At 42.2% G+C, this 16,346-nt stretch overlaps 1 protein-coding gene across 28 annotated transcripts in view; it reads left to right on the top strand.

Moving 5' to 3' along the window:
* The window catches only part of LOC119549019 (MAP/microtubule affinity-regulating kinase 3), a 33,475-nt gene that overhangs the window by 7,056 nt on the left and 10,073 nt on the right, over positions 1-16,346 (top strand). For 5 of the 28 annotated variants that reach the window (XM_037856672.1, XM_037856670.1, XM_037856668.1 and 2 more), the window contains exons 1-12: positions 6,911-7,021; positions 8,363-9,941; positions 10,261-10,476; positions 10,538-10,758; positions 10,893-11,174; positions 11,244-11,437; positions 12,583-12,695; positions 12,773-12,956; positions 13,562-13,676; positions 13,735-13,862; positions 13,931-14,093; positions 14,619-14,732. In XM_037856672.1, the coding sequence (XP_037712600.1) occupies positions 8,547-9,941; positions 10,261-10,476; positions 10,538-10,758; positions 10,893-11,174; positions 11,244-11,437; positions 12,583-12,695; positions 12,773-12,956; positions 13,562-13,676; positions 13,735-13,862; positions 13,931-14,093; positions 14,619-14,732 (3,125 nt within the window). In that variant the 5' untranslated portion in view covers positions 6,911-7,021; positions 8,363-8,546. Of the gene's footprint in view, positions 1-931; positions 1,370-2,850; positions 4,226-6,908; positions 7,022-8,362; positions 9,942-10,260; positions 10,477-10,537; positions 10,759-10,892; positions 11,175-11,243; positions 11,438-12,582; positions 12,696-12,772; positions 12,957-13,561; positions 13,677-13,734; positions 13,863-13,930; positions 14,094-14,618; positions 14,733-16,346 lie in introns of those variants that run through there. The other 23 variants (XM_037856673.1, XM_037856671.1, XM_037856669.1 and 20 more) reach the window with 17 other exon arrangements.

Below are 16,346 nucleotides of genomic sequence, written 5' to 3'. Positions count from 1 at the left end.
TTTTTAGAAGTACTACCCTGTTTTATTTTTTAGGAGCAGTAACATTTTCTATTGTATTTTTTCCTTAAACCTTTTTCTCTGTTTGGATCTGAATAAATTCTTGCTTCACGGATTTTTCCTACATTAAGATATATTTAACGAGCTTTGAAGTCAAAAACAAATATTTCCGGTTTGTGTCTTTCCTCGAAGTCTTATTTTAAAGAGCAGCTTTCTAAATATTTTGAGATTCTCGAAAGGTTTTGAGCTATATATTGAGAAACTCTTTGAAGCTCTCTCCTTATATCTGGATTATCCATTGGAAGTATCTTAAACAAATATTACCGGTTTATGTCTTTCCTGAAAGACTGATTTTAAAGAGCAGCTTTCTAAATATATTAAGATTCTCGAAATGTTTTGTGCCATATATTGAGAAACTCTTTGAAGCTCTCTCTTTTTTTCTGGATTATCCATTTCCAGTATTTCAAATTATGCTGAGTTTCGTGTTATTGTTTTGTGGACTTTAAGCTCGGCTCGCAGACAGGTTCCCAAAACTTATATGGAGATCCCTTTGGCCAAAGCTCTTCCGAGTTCTCTCTTCTGCTCTTTGAAGTTTCTCAATGTTTGGCGAGAAATTTGTGTTGTTTCTACCAGTACCAGTTTTTTTTCGAGCAAGTGTGCAAGTGTTGGTTCGTTCGGCTATGAATCACCTGCAGTTAACTGCAGAGATTGCATACGAATATTTATAGGGTGTGTCGTTGTTGTCTTGGAGTAGCTACACTAGCAACAACAACAACAACAACAACAGCGACCTTCCCAGACGCAGAACTTTGGCGAAAATGCCAAGCTCGCTCGCCACAGTCACAGTCGCAGCCACATCCACAACCAGAATTACATTCCACAGCCACAATGGCAGCCAGCATATAGCGATGGTCGAAAGCTTGTTTTAGTATTAAGTTCCACTTCATTCGTGTGGTCACCGTCGTCGCGCTGTTTTCTGTTGTCATTATCCGTCGCTCTTCGCCGATATCATCGTAGCCCCAGCTATATAGCTATATAGCAGTATCGTTATCGCCCCGCGATGAGTTGACTCCCCGGGTATATTGTTTTTTCTGCTTCCTACAATTTTGTTTAAATCGCCTTTTGCCATTGTGACCAGTTATTATCGCACAAGCACAAGGGCGTTACGTCAAAACAATACAAAAAAAAGGCGAAAGAAGCGAAAAAATCGCAAAGAGATTGCAAAAATACATATAATAATAATGCTAGAGCGCAGTTTATAATTGCAATCCTAATCCGAATCCAAATCTCGGGCGTTACAACATCCGCGATAAAGAACGTCACTGGCTAATCTGATCAGCAGCGAGAGCTTAGAATGAAATCAAGGGCATGAGTACGCAGCTTAAAATAAGCCAAATTGACGTAGGAAAAGTCACAGTCACAGTCACAGTCACAGCTACAATAACTAAGTACACACGCACGTGTGTGTTTATAAATAAATTCGGTTAAATAGTGTTTAATTTATAAACTTCCAGCCAGTGTGTGTGTGTTTGTGTGTGTTTTGCAGTTCCAGTGAAATGTATCCAGCTTTTTTTAAGCCCACCAAACCACTTCATCTCGCAGATACATTGAGAAATGAGCCAATTGCGGGTGATAAGTTAATTTAATTATAAAGTACGAGTATGACAAGAAATCAAAAAAAAAAATAAAGAAAAGAAAGAAAGGAGAAGAAAAGAAACGAAAAAACAGTAGTAGTGCAGGCGAAAAGAACGAAAGCGGAATGAAAAGGAAAAAAATGAACAAATTCCTACTCAAACACATGCGCAAAAGCAACAGACTTCTGTGCTGGTGTGCGTGTAAGTAACGCTTAAACGAGGTAACTAGCAGAAGAACAGCAACAACAACACAGAGAGAGAGAGAGAGGGGGATAGAGAGGGAATCACAGAAATAGCAATAACAATTCGTGGGGCTTCATCGTTGTCGCTTTAACGCGCTTGGTGTTGTTGTTGTTGGTCATCTACTATCTGTGTTTCTGCGTATCTGTATCGGGCGTGCCAAGGCTTACGATCCACAATCCGCACACTGGCACACACCCACACATAGATACAACCGCAAACCCAGCTGGAACGATTGTGGAACTTATCGCGAGTGTCTTGTGGCCACAAAAACAGACAAACACACACACACACAGTGGAGAGATGTGTAAAGTGCGATAACTGATAAGAGACAAGTGTTTTTATCTAAAACCACCCAACCACCCTCTATTTTACCTCCCACCCCCCACAAACGCTTGTCAAGCAACAAGTTTACAAATATCCCCGATCTACAAGCACTGAAAAGAAAGCAGAGATAACCTATTATTCATGCACAGAGATAAATTTAGCAGCACTTTAGCAACCAAAATTAGCCAAAAGATAGGCTCTATCATAAAAATTAGATAATGATAACAAGCTTGCTTTGGTTTGTAATTAAAAAAGAATTCAGGAATTTCCATTTCCTTAAAAAACAGTAATTATGTTATTGAAAAATGATTAAGATTAATGAAAATGATAAGAAAAGTAACAAAATTTAATATGGAAATAATCAAAAAACTACCTATGTATAAGCCGAAATCCCCAACTAAAATCTTATATCCTAACTATATTTTATAAATCAAAGTTCAAACTCGTTTAGTTTGTTTCATATATCAGACTTTTTGCTGACTTAAAGAAATGGTATTATCATTTCATATGATCTCCTGATGTTTACCTCTGTGCATCAGAAACCAAAATAATAAATAATTGTGCCCCTGTGACTGTGATTGCTACTTAGTGACTTTGCCAGTGACTTTTACTGCGACTGCTTCTCCAATGTTCCCTCATTGTGCTCTAATAGACTTAAACAAGATGGACTTTTTTCGAAATAAAAGCGACAAAGCTGCGCCTGAATTCTGATTGTGCCGCACACAAAAAGCGAACAATATTTATTTATACTTTTATGCAAACCAATACGCGTGCATTCAGGGCTCTCAATGTTTATACACGAAAATCGCTGTGATAATTGCCAACGCGAAGAACGAGGGAATATGTGTCACTGTTTCGTTGCAACTGGGCCAATAATCCGTATAACGTGAACACGGAGCCACGTTGAGAACGAGTGGGGGGAAGAGAAGAAACCACCAAAAACCAACCCACCGCCCACAAAAACCACCAAAGCAACCACCATGGGGCAGACCTCAAGTCACCGGCAAATGCACCACAGCAGCAGCAGCAACAACAACAACAAGGAGGAACCACAATTTGGTAATCGACGAACCTCTACCCGCAAATCGACAACGTCTTCTTCGAAACATTACCCCACATTGGTGCAGCCATTGCGTAAGGATGAGCTCTCCCTGTTGCGAGATTCCCTGCTGCGCAACGGTAGCATTATGCGCAAGAATCCGGAACGTCGTCCGGTGACGATCAGTGAATTGAAGCCGGCTAATCCCGGCCAAGGGACCTCGGGTAGTGCCCTGCCCATCACACTGGAGGATGCAGCGGGTGGCAGCAGTAGCAGCACCACCCAGCTGATGGCCTTTCAACTACCCGTGGATCGCAGTGCCAAGACGGATGACCTGCCTGCCGTATCCTCGGCATCCACAGCAGTTGTGGCAACGGCCAAGGAGGCAAGGAATGAGTTCTATATCGTGGGCGATGGCTATCATCGCACGGATCACTGCTATTACCGCAGTCCCAATGGTGATTTCCATAAGCTGCCCTCCGACTCGTTTCACAAGATGTCCGAGGGCTGTTTTGTGCGGATGGCCGATGGTGTCTTTCGTCGCCTGGAAGTGCCCACCAAGGCGCAAATCTCAAGAAGATCCAGCAAGGCAGAGGAAATAGGTGATGCCACTGGTGGCATGGGAAATGGCAGTTCCGCCACCAATGTGAAGAGCCAGCTGATGAGGTTTCTCAAGCGCTCGAAGAGTCACACGCCCGCCACAATAGCCAAGTTGCAGCGGGAGAAGGAGGAGGCCCGGGCGGAACGGAAACAGCGGCTCTCGAATGCCCTGCGCCAGAAGAATCTGGCTGCCACAAATGCAGCCGCAGCAGCATATGCCTCCGGTGGTGGTGGAGGAGGTGGTGGTGGCTCCATCGGTAGCCGGAACAACAAGATCGTGGTGACGATGATCGAGAACGGCGGTCTGCCCATTGTGGCCACCAGCAAGGCGGAAAGGCCCAAGGCCAAGGAGTCGGCATCATCCAGTGACAAGGCTCGCACCTCGAGGGTATGTAACTAGGGTTCTAAAGGGTAATATTGTGGGGTATAGTAACTAGACAATTATTATAGTACACAGAGAATTATTCAAGTACATTGTTCTTGAATTGAGAACATTCGTTCTTAAAACCCGTCTAAGTAAATTTTGGTATCAATGTTCTCAATACCGGAACGAAATGGTGAGAAGAAAAAAGTTAAATTGACTTTATTTAACAATTTTTTGATTACTTATCAACTTACACTACTGATATACAATGTAAGTACCGCCAATTAAACTTGATTCGAGCAGAAATGTTGTTCTATTTTTAAGAACATTTTCAACTCAGATGAGAACGATAGAATGTTCTCTGTGTAACTATGCAACTATGTGATTTGGTTTAGAGTGAAGAATTGGAAAGCAAAGCTTATTATCTTAAGACATAGGCAGTGTTTTTAATGATTTCGAGTGATCTACAGGAATTTAAGAGCCACTTGACCTTGCTGGCTGTTCTTTGTCTAGAACTCTGGTTATATTCGAAGTGATTTAGTCCCTCTTTAGAGCCATAAAGCTTTTCGTCGGTCCCTCACCCACTCATCAAGTCCATCATCTATGAACATTGCACATTTTTCGATGTTGTCGTGTTGCCATCGCTCGTTCCTACCATTTTTTTTCATCATTCAATCTAATCGTAATCGCTGTTTCGTTGTTGTCTATATCTGTCACGGTTTTGGTTTTGTATACCACAGTCCAATGTTTTACGATTTCTATTATTTTGATTAAGGTTTTTGTTTTTCTTTCAGATTTTTGTTACCCCACACATTGATTTCCTCTAGTCCATGTGGAACTAATATATATTTTCAGTCTATTTGCATGCACGTTAATAGATTAAGGGATTAGGTTCAAGAGTACTGATTCCCGTATTCATGGTTATAAAAGCGGTTGCATTGTTGGGGGACAAGTTCATAATAGTTGACCTTATTACACTTCCCTGCTGTCAACGAACGTGCGAAACTGGAAATTCTAACGCTAATGTTTTAGCTTGGACTTCAAAGGCTTGACTGAAATCTCGTTGTCTTGTCTTAATGTTGATTAAGCTGCAAGTTATTCAATTAGCTTGATTAATACGGACACTTTTCATCTGCTCGGCTTGTAGATACCTTGTAGTAGTTAATTGAACCTTGAGAACCTTGACTTGCTGAGAATTAACAGAATGATCCAATATTCCATATGAGACAGTTTTCTGTTATCTAACAGCGGCGCAATAGTTTCTTTGTTTGCGAAATTATTTATATACTCGTTTATTATTATTAGCTAATGCCGTTGGGTCCTGTTGCATCACATTAGTGATGTATGTACATACATATGTGCGAATTCCATTATATCGGATAAAAAATGGATCAAATTCAAGTCTATTTGCACTCGTGTGTTTACAACTGATTGTGAATTAAGACGATAAGCTGCAACTTATCAGACTAATATACAAATGATCGTTGTATCACGGAATAGGGACCAAACGGTTTACTTGAATGGGGAACTCACTTTTAAACCCGGAAACCTATTTTGACTAAACGATTAATTGACGTGATGATCGATCAGGGAAGATCCGCTTTGCCTAACAACTTTAACGGCAAGCCGTGCTTAGATCATTAGCTAAACAGATTATAACACAAATTTCTTATTGTTATAGTACAAAGACGGATAGAAGTGCTTTGCTTGACTATTATTAAAGCTTGTCCCTCACTTTTATATCAATATTATCTTTATTGTATAACTTATAGGAGATGCTTGGAAAACAGGATACCCTTGACTCCTATATAAAAGTTATGTTTCTAATTGACATGTGAGTGTCTGGGATCATGTTCCTTATCAATTTCTTGGTGATAGGACTTTAATAACCAAGAACCTTGTATGATGCATTCTTTGGCTTCTATATCCAACTGATAGGAAAAAAGTGAACTTGGAGAACTTTATTAGTGACATCTGCGTGGGGCATATAACCGGAAACTAGATTATTATCTTTATTGTATAACTTATAGGAGATACTTGCAAAACAGGATATCTTTGACTCTTGTAAAAAAGTTCCGTTTCTAATTGACATGTGAGTGTCTGGGATCATGTTCCTTATCAATTTCTTGGTGATAAGGCTTTAAGAACCATTCACCTTGTATGATGCATTCTTTGGCTTCAATATCCAACTGATAGGAAAAAAGTGAACTTGGAGAACTTCATTAGTGACATCTGTGTGAGATTTATAACCGGAAACTTGATTATGGATAGATAAGTGAAGGTGTCTGATCGATATACTATATAGGGAGTGAATCAGTGAAGAAGCGCTTTGCGTAACTCGGGGGGAACTTGTATATTGTATATTGCGCACATGCGCAAAACACTAATCTCCGACTGCAAACACGGCTAACAGTTTCTTTCCCAGCGTTACGCTCAGGTGATATCAACACACACACACACCTTTCGAGCTCCAAACGGGGCTTCTCTGGGTGGGAGAACAAGTACACAGATACTCTCTATTATGGTGGTGTTGGTGGTGGTGCTCCACCAGTGGAGAGAGAGCTGCCCACTGATCGTGCGAGTGTTTGTGCTGTGTGTGTGTGTGTGTGTTGGTGTATTAAGGCCGATGTCGCTGCCGCAGTCGACGTCGCGGCCCAGGCCGATTCCGTGCTTTGGAATACTCCGCGCTCTCGCTCTCCGGCACTCCAGTTCCAGTTGCTGAGTGGCCAAGTGGCTCTTTGGCTGCTGAGCTCTGTTGCTGTTTCTGTTTCGGTTACTGTTGCTTTTGGCTGTGTTTTTTCGGTGTCTTCTGCGTTTTCGGTGCTGTGCCATAGTTGTACTTGTAGTTGTAGTTGTAGCAGTCAATCGGCGGCGTTTACGTCAGAGTTACACAGCAACAAAAGCTATAATTTAATACTGATATACTACCCAACATCATACCCCCACGTATAAAAACGAGTGCAAAAAATTGCGAAAGCCGCGTGCCCCTTTGATAAGATAAGCGTTCGCGGCTAAAGAACTCCTCTGGCTGACGAAACGAACCTTTAATAATCGGGATTTGCGAGAAATGTGATTTTTTTACAGCCCAAGTGAACAAAAAAAAATAAAATTAGAAAATACCCACACACTCTCAAACCTCCGATGTAGTATATAGCCTAACTGTGTTTTTTCACCAGTGAAAAAGTCGGCTCAATTGTCTAAAAGTAGTTCATTTGCCTCGGTGTATTGGTGCGCGCGCGTTTAACTGTGTGTGTGTGTGAGTGTGTGTGTGTGTGCATTGGAGCTTTTCGCTTTGCTCAGTGAACCAGCGAGGAAAAAAAAATGAAGAAATAAAACCAGCAACAGCCAACTAACGACTCGTACGGAGGAATTGTTCAGATACTTGTAGATCTCCACATCGTAACTATTTAGACAGTAATTAAAAGCAACAAAGGAAAATAGCGAAAAGGCAAATGAATCATAAAAAAAACAGAAAAGAGAGCGTGGGAGGGGGAGGTTGAGGTTGAGGGCAGGAAAAGCGTGACACACACACGGGAGAGGGAGAGCATCTCAGCTGAGCTTGTGCAACAGCAGTAGAAGTAGAAGAGAGTCAGAGGGAGAGAGAAAACAAACACACACACACACACTGGAGCTCACCTCCACCACAGGTGTGTAGGTGCCAGTTCGCTCTCTCTCTCGCGCGCACTCTCTTTCGCTGGCTTAGGTGTATGTGTGTTTAGGTATACTGCCCTCCCTCTCGCCCCCGCTCGCTTTGCCGTGTGTTTATTTCAGTGTCACCGGGGAGACAGATTAGCTCTTGTCCGCCTGTTGTCGTAAATATCACGAACACACTCTCCCAGTCCGCCCATATGTACATAAGCCCATACACATGTATATAAATGGAAGTTGCTGCCTGCTGCTGGCTGTGTGTTTAATTCATTTTCGAGGTTTTAATGCGCAACAACTGCGACTTGTTGTGTGTTGGTTAGGCGACAAAAAAAAAAAACACAAAAACAAACAAAAGCAACGTTGAGAATTTTGAAAGCCCAATGTAAACACGCACACTCTCACAAAGCCAGTGCCCTCTGTATGTGTGAGCTGCATTGTACTTCCGATTTTGTGTGGCAAAGCGAAATCTCAAGCTCAATCTTAATAATTTTCCCCAAATAAAAAAACCCACAGTGTAAGAACAATAAACACGCCAAGCGCCAGTTTTTTGAAAAAAGAAAGAAAAAAAAAAGGAAAAAGTTGCGATCTCTCCGAGCAACAAGTACTAGTGCACCAATACACTTAAAGGTTGTGCCACGGCAAAAAGAGAAAAAAAAAAACACAGAGAAACCGCAACCAAAAGTAAAACGGAGGAGCAATGGAGGCCACCACTACCACGACACCTGACTTAAATCGCGGCGATGCCACCAGGAAGAGTGTGCGGTTGTACGCCGCCCGCAAGGGGGCGGCACCTGCACCGCCCAAGCTCAGTGTGGCGCCCTCTGGCCAGAATGAGAGCAGCAGCAGCAGCAACAACAACAATAACAACAACCAGAGCAGTGACAACTCACCGGAAACGGAAGTGCAGCCCACACAACCACATCTTGCCAGCAAGGATCTCGAAGGAGCCACCGAAGACGACAGCATTGTAGAGCTGCGACGACGTGATGCCCAGGCCACACCATTGCCCAGGATAGCAGTATCCGCCCTGCCCACCCTACAGCCACATCCAAAGCCCAAGGAGCGCCAGAAGCCCCTGCCACGCAACCTCTTGTCCACCGAAGACGATGCCGGCGTGTCCTTTGCCCTCGGCTCCATTGAGAAGCACATTCACAACGTGGAGGAGAGCTTCAAGAACCAGCAGCAACAGCAACAACAGCAGCAGCAATCCCAATCCTCGATGGACGTCATGAAACTGGAGATCAAACGCAAGCAGAGCAAGCGTTACGGTGAAACGGAAAACCTACTGCGGCCGGGCATAAGTGACATGTCCTCGGAGAACGACTTTCAGTATTTGGGCGGCAGGCGGGCCGGCGAACTGGATGCCAGCAATGAGCTGATGCTAACGGAATTCCAACGCGGCAGCGATGGTCGTAACTCGATCGGAGCCTATTCCAAGAACTCGGCCGCAGCCTCAAACGGATCCAATGCTGTCAAAGCTAAATTGGCACGTACTGCCTCGGATACGAAGAATAATGATACGCTGATGGCCATGCGGGCCACTTTGAAGCAGAAACAGCATTTGCAGGACGAGAAGCAGCCGGCGGTATGGCGACCAGCCGGAACAGCACCCACTCCGGCGGTCAGGAGCTCCACCCCCTCCACTTCCTCGAACTCCACTTCGGCAAGTCGTGGCGGCAGCAGCAGCAGTGTGGTGGATGGAGTGGCTCCATCTAAGCTTACGGCCACCACCATTTCGGCTTCCAAGCGGCGGGAGGAGAATTTGCGACAATTTGAGGCTCTATTGGCCCAGAAGTCGTCGCATCGTCATGGTAACTCCTCGGGAGCATCTGGAGCCTCGGGAGCTGGAAGCCATGCGGCCAGTTCGAAGAGACGCTCGGAGCGGCCAATTGTGGCGCCCATTCCGCCGTTCAATTCCAGTAGAACAGAGCCAGTGACCAGTTCAACAAGAGCCAGCATTGATCCCAGGTCCTCTTCGACTCATTCATCGGGAGCAGGGTCAGTTCTTCCGCCTGTGGGTCATCATCGCACTAGCCACGTCCCCAGCGTGGTGGCCAACCGCAGCAATGTTTACAGCAACAATGCTGCACAGGTAAACCCTAACCAAGCAGGGATATAAAACATTATCCATTTTGTATTCTCAATTTATAATATCACTATCATCATACGGTTCAGATTAGTATCATACCTTAAAACATTATAACATGCCCTTTCTGAAAACATTATAAACATTATAAATGTGGTTTAATATCACATCATTCTTAACTTCTAATCAATATAAAAACCAGGTTACTAGTTCTTTGTTTAGGATACCTTTTGGGGAATATAAGATCTTTGACCACATAATCCCACCCATGATATACACTACCAAAAAAGGACTTTACTTATCCTTTCCCACCTTACTTTTACAGGGTTCGCCTAACATGCAGATGCGGAGTAGTGCTCCCATGCGATGGCGCGCCACGGAGGAGCACATTGGCAAATACAAACTCATAAAGACGATCGGCAAGGGCAACTTCGCCAAGGTGAAACTGGCGAAACACCTGCCCACTGGCAAGGAGGTGGCCATCAAGATAATTGACAAGACCCAACTCAATCCTGGGTCACTGCAGAAACTCTTCAGAGAGGTATGTTTTTGACCTCATAAATAATACCTCGATATAGGAACTAATCCAAATCGACCCACAGGTTAGAATAATGAAGATGCTGGATCACCCAAACATAGTTAAATTGTTCCAAGTTATCGAAACGGAGAAAACGCTCTATTTGATCATGGAGTATGCGTCCGGTGGCGAGGTGTTCGACTATCTCGTTCTACATGGACGCATGAAGGAGAAGGAGGCGCGTGTCAAGTTCCGACAGATCGTCTCAGCCGTGCAATACTGTCATCAAAAGAGAATAATACACAGGTAAGGCGTGCTAATTGAATTCGCTTGAGTTGTTTAAACAAACCATAAAATGTGTAAAGCCCGTATTTGCCAGCCAACTAAATGGCTATTGATTTATTTCACACTGAATAATGTATTTTTTTCTCTATTAACAGGGACTTAAAAGCTGAAAACCTTTTGCTAGACAGCGAACTGAACATCAAGATCGCTGACTTTGGCTTTTCGAACGAGTTCACGCCCGGCTCAAAGCTGGACACGTTCTGCGGCAGTCCACCGTATGCGGCCCCGGAACTGTTTCAGGGCAAGAAGTACGATGGACCCGAGGTGGATGTGTGGTCGCTGGGCGTCATCCTGTATACGTTAGTGAGCGGTTCCCTGCCCTTCGACGGCTCCACCTTGAGAGAGTTGCGCGAACGCGTGCTCAGAGGCAAATATAGGTGAGTTCGTTAAGATATACATCTGTAATAAAACAAGTACTAAACTACTACCCCTTCTTATCGCCACAGAATTCCCTTCTATATGTCGACTGACTGCGAAAACTTGCTCCGCAAATTCTTAGTACTGAATCCCGCAAAGCGTGCTAGTCTTGAAACAATCATGGGCGACAAGTGGATGAACATGGGGTTTGAGGAGGACGAACTCAAGCCCTACATTGAGCCCAAGGCCGATTTAGCCGATCCCAAGCGGATAGGTAAGACGGGTACTGTATACAAAATTCATTACTAATATTATTAACGAATTGTGTGTGTGTGTGGACTGGAGTTTTTGCCTGCCAATCGCTTACTTTGTTATATTGCTCTATTACCGAAACTATCTTTATGTATTTGCAACTTAATATTACTAATATCTTGTTGTCAACTCTTTGTTTATCAACTTGTTGTTATGATTTTGTAGTTGAATGTTGCTTCCACGGACTTCCTTTTTCTCGGGATCTCCCAGTGTTGTGTTATTCCTTTTGATTGTATCTTTAAAATTCATATGCCTTCATGGTGTTTCGTTTGTAAATTCTCACATAGCTGCGGGGTCACAAACCGGTGTCAAGAATTCGCTCTCGATTCGGCGTAGTGCGTACAACTTGATGTTGATGGTGAACTTTCTGATCGACGAGCGGAGGGTTCCGTCCAAAAATGTATGCAATCTGTGTAGTGGAAACGTTAACGTTCGAAGCCCAGAGATCCGCATTAACCCCCAACTCTCTGTTTTCTTCTCACTTTCTCACTTTTTGTCCTCAAAAATCCCACAATCAAACAGACCGTCAAGGAAGAGACTTCAGATATCAAACAGGCTCAAGAGAACGGATAATCCCCAAAACTTTTAAAGTCTTGAACAGCCAGCCAAGGGAAAATCGAATTATGATTTTATATTCTTGTTATCTTTTGTTGGTTTCTGTATTTACTTGTTGCCAGTGTAAATAGCTGTTGGTATGTGCACATAAATAAATGGGGTTCTCTGAGAATTCAATTCAAGTCGACGTTTTCCATTAAATACATAGCTAAGATTGCATCCGGTTTGGGTCCTGTGACGGCGATGATATTTGTATTAATTTCATTTTGCTAGCTGCATGGTCTAAATACATATACATATATACCCAGTTTTGTACCCAATGTTCCTACGGCCAATTGTTCAGTTCAAGGCGATGAGAACACACAATTCCGGCTACTCCAAATTGAACCATACATATTTAACAGTTCGAGTATCGGCGACCTTTTAGCCAAATATATAATGTAATTGTAATGAATTTGCATGCGCTATCTAAACGTATTAAAAAAATGTCCATTGAATGTCCATAAACACATCACCCACTTACAACCAAACTGTTTGTCATTTCCGCATCGCGATGCTCAGAAGCTCTAGTCGCGATGGGCTACAATCGGTCGGAGATCGAGGCTTCGCTCTCCCAGGTGCGCTACGATGATGTATTCGCCACGTATTTGCTGCTGGGACGCAAGAGCACGGACGTAAGTTTCATTCATCGGATTGGATGGGCCAGGGGCAAGTACTAAATTGAGTCTTTTTACTACCTACCCACACGCAGCCGGAAAGTGATGGATCGCGATCGGGCTCCTCGCTCTCACTGCGCAACATCTCGGGCAACGATGCGGGCGCCAATGCCGGCAGTGCGGGTGTGCAGAGTCCCACGCACAGAGGTGTCCACAGGAGCATATCGGCGTCCAGCACGAAGCCGAGTCGCCGAGCCTCGTCCGGTGCGGAAACTTTGCGTAAGTCCCGCTTTGGGGCTAACGGTTTACCTTTGATTTAATGGCAGTGAAAGCTTTCTTGGTCGGACATTCTTGATATTGAGAACTAACTCTTCTTGAAAATTACTAATACGACATGTATGCCAGTTTATCAGTTTGAGACTATTGATTGCCAGACAATGGAGACAAGATGATGTCGAGTAAACTTTCTTATATACATTATTTCGAGTGTAAACAATCATTTAAAGTTAATTCAATTGTATTTTGTCTGTATTCAGGATTTAGAGAACTAACTTTTCTTGAAAATTACTAATACGACTTGTATGCCAGTTTATCATTATCATTAACCATAATAAGTCTATACGTTGCTAGATGATAGAAATAAGATGATAAATATGAAATATTTTGAAAATTAACAATCAATGAATGTAACTTAAATAGCATTTTGTCTGTATTGTATTATATGTGACCAATCAAACATCATCATTAACGTAAACTTGTAAGTGAAAAAGTAGTTTTAGGGCAAACCAAAATGTTTTCCGCTCAAGATAGTGTTTACTGATGCCAGATTTTATGTCAATATCAAGGTGTACCTTTTTTAACTTATCAATTACATATAATTACAGGTGTTGGGCCGACAAATGCGGCAGCAGCTGTGACGGCGGCCACGGGAGCCGTTGGCGCGGTAAATCCAAGCAATAATTACAATGCTGCAGGATCAGCGGCGGATCGAGCTTCAGTGTAAGTGGCATATCAATAATTTTGATTTACATTTGATAATAATAATCATCCTCGATAGTGGCAGCAACTTCAAACGTCAGAACACGATCGACTCTGCTACAATTAAGGAGAACACAGCACGACTGGCCGCTCAAAGTCAGAGACCCGCTTCGGCCACCCAAAAGATGCTCACCACGGCAGACACCAGTAAGGGCTAAAGAGATGATTTGATGGCACTAGATGATTTAATCCTAATATCATTATGGAATTTACAGCACTGAACAGTCCCGCCAAGCCGCGAACGGTAACGAAGTACGATCCGACGAACGGCAATCGCACGGTCAGCGGCACCAGTGGCATCATTCCACGCCGCTCCACCACGCTGTACGAGAAGACTTCGTCGACGGAGAAAACCAATGTTATTCCCGCAGAGACAAAGTACGTGAGAGTTGAGCTAGTTCTCTTAGCGGCGTATCACGATAGTTCTAGTTTGGATCTTAAACTAATGTTCGAAATACCCCCGGTTATTGTTTGCATCACAATATCCCCGTTTGGCAGGCTTATTTAGTTGTTGTTCAGTCAGTCGGTAGATATGAAAGTCTGCCATAATTATGTATTATTTGCCTTTGGTTCGCACGCAAAACGATCTGATCGAATGGGATCGGATACGGCGGTTAGAAAGCATTTAGTCTATGCAGCAGCTTACACTCCCATCCATACAGAAATGTAGAGGAGATCGTTTAAAGATTCCATGTGAATACGAACGACATTCAATTGTATATAGTCACGCACAGTTCAGTTGTCTTTAGTTGCCGTGCCGTTGGCACACTCGAAAAATTACTTATTTTTTATTTTACCTTAAAAAAAAGAAAAGAAAAACGAAAATACCCTAACAAACAAAACAAAGTCATATTTACGATTCTACCACTTTTCGGCCTAAACCTAAAACATGCACATTACCAGCAGCGGATCGGGAGCTCCCGCTGGAAAAGGTCATACCAAAAGCGCGTCTGTCTCGAGCCCTCGCCCCTCTGCAGACGGATGCGTCTCGGTCTCGAATGACCCGCTCGGAATGAGGTATACACTTGAGTAATTTACCAAAAACGCAACAACCAAACAAACCAAATTCTGTTAGTTTGATTAACGGATTATTTTTAAATTCAACTGCTTTCGGTTTTTTCTTTATGATTTCGAAATTGGCTGGCATTTTATTTGTTTGGGAGAATTATTGTGCATTTTGACAATCATTTCACCGAATCATCTCCATGAATCATCGACTTAATATCAATATCAGTCACAATGAACTCTGTGGATCCGCCACTGAAAACATGCAAATGACTATTGTTTTTTTTTTTTTTGCCTTTTGGTGTTTTACAGAACATAAATTGGAATTTAAAGAAAATCTAAATTGCATTTAAATAATATTTGTAGTTTTAGGCATTTAAAGATTTAGAGACTAGATGTTATAGATGATCTTTCAATTATAGCCCCATTATGAAAAATATTTAGTTTTTAAGGATCATCTATAGAGGTATTCGTTCTGTGCGTGATACTTTAAAACCTGACTATGAGATATCTTTATATTTTAATGGTTGTGTCGCAGCTTTAGATATTCCTGGGAAGATAGGATTGTAGTTATTTAGTTAATCCTAAGTTTGACCCTGGATGGAGCACCACTTCAGCCATTAGGCTAGAGATTCAACATCTATTATAATCTCTGTAATTATAAGAATTAATATAATTTGTTTACTGTTCACTCTTCTATTAGTTATTAGTGTTGGCCTTTCCTAGTTTTGTTCTATTCGTTTTGTAATTATCTATTTATCCAATGTAATTTTAACGAGCTAACCAATTTGATCAATTGAATAATGTAAATTTCTTATCTTTTCATGTTTTTTACAATCTTGAACATTGTCTGTTTACAAACCAAATGTCTAATTTTGATAACTACTACACTACCACATATGTACATCCATTCCCTGTGGCGTTTTAAATCCGCAACTACAAATAACACCACCACCACCTACGAATCTGAATCTGAATCTGAAACTGCAACAACCTCCTTCGTCCTCCTATCGACGATCGCTCAATTAATGTACTACTCTACTATTACTACCTTTTCGATCGTGATCGTAATGCAAATTGAAAACCCGAACAAAACCAACAATAATGCAACAATTCAACAATTATTGCTAACCGAATCGACAACCAAACCAAACCGATTTGAAAATGCAAATGCAAATAATGCAATGAATGTGGTTTGAAATGAATTCAATTTGGATTCGAACCGAACCAATCGAACAAATTTGGTGAGTGAAAATGCAATCTTACGTTAAGAGATATATACTTTGCCTCATTCAAGCAAGGGTCGTGGGCGTGTCAAATGGGCAATAATTGCTATTACTTGCAATTATTGTTAGCTTAAATGAAAGATTTTAAAATAGTTTCATCAACTTGATGTGTTGCTCATTTGTATTGTTCACGTATTTTTTTGGGTAATAAGTAACGTAAACGAACACGACCCTTTCCATATACAGATATATTGCTTAAGTATGTACAACTAGCGTACGGTTTGGTTTTATTTTTCTGATTTTGTTGGTCTACTATTTTGTGATTCATTTAAACGAAATTCAATTGGCGGCGATGCCAATACTTATTATTGCTCGAGTAATACCCGCTTGGTGTACCAGT

Source organism: Drosophila subpulchrella, chromosome 2R (genome assembly GCF_014743375.2).
Source record: "Drosophila subpulchrella strain 33 F10 #4 breed RU33 chromosome 2R, RU_Dsub_v1.1 Primary Assembly, whole genome shotgun sequence".
In the NCBI taxonomy this organism is placed as follows: Eukaryota; Metazoa; Arthropoda; class Insecta; order Diptera; family Drosophilidae; genus Drosophila; species Drosophila subpulchrella.
The sequence above is the reverse complement of the archived record's forward strand: the minus strand, read 5'-3'. Positions and strand labels throughout refer to the sequence as shown.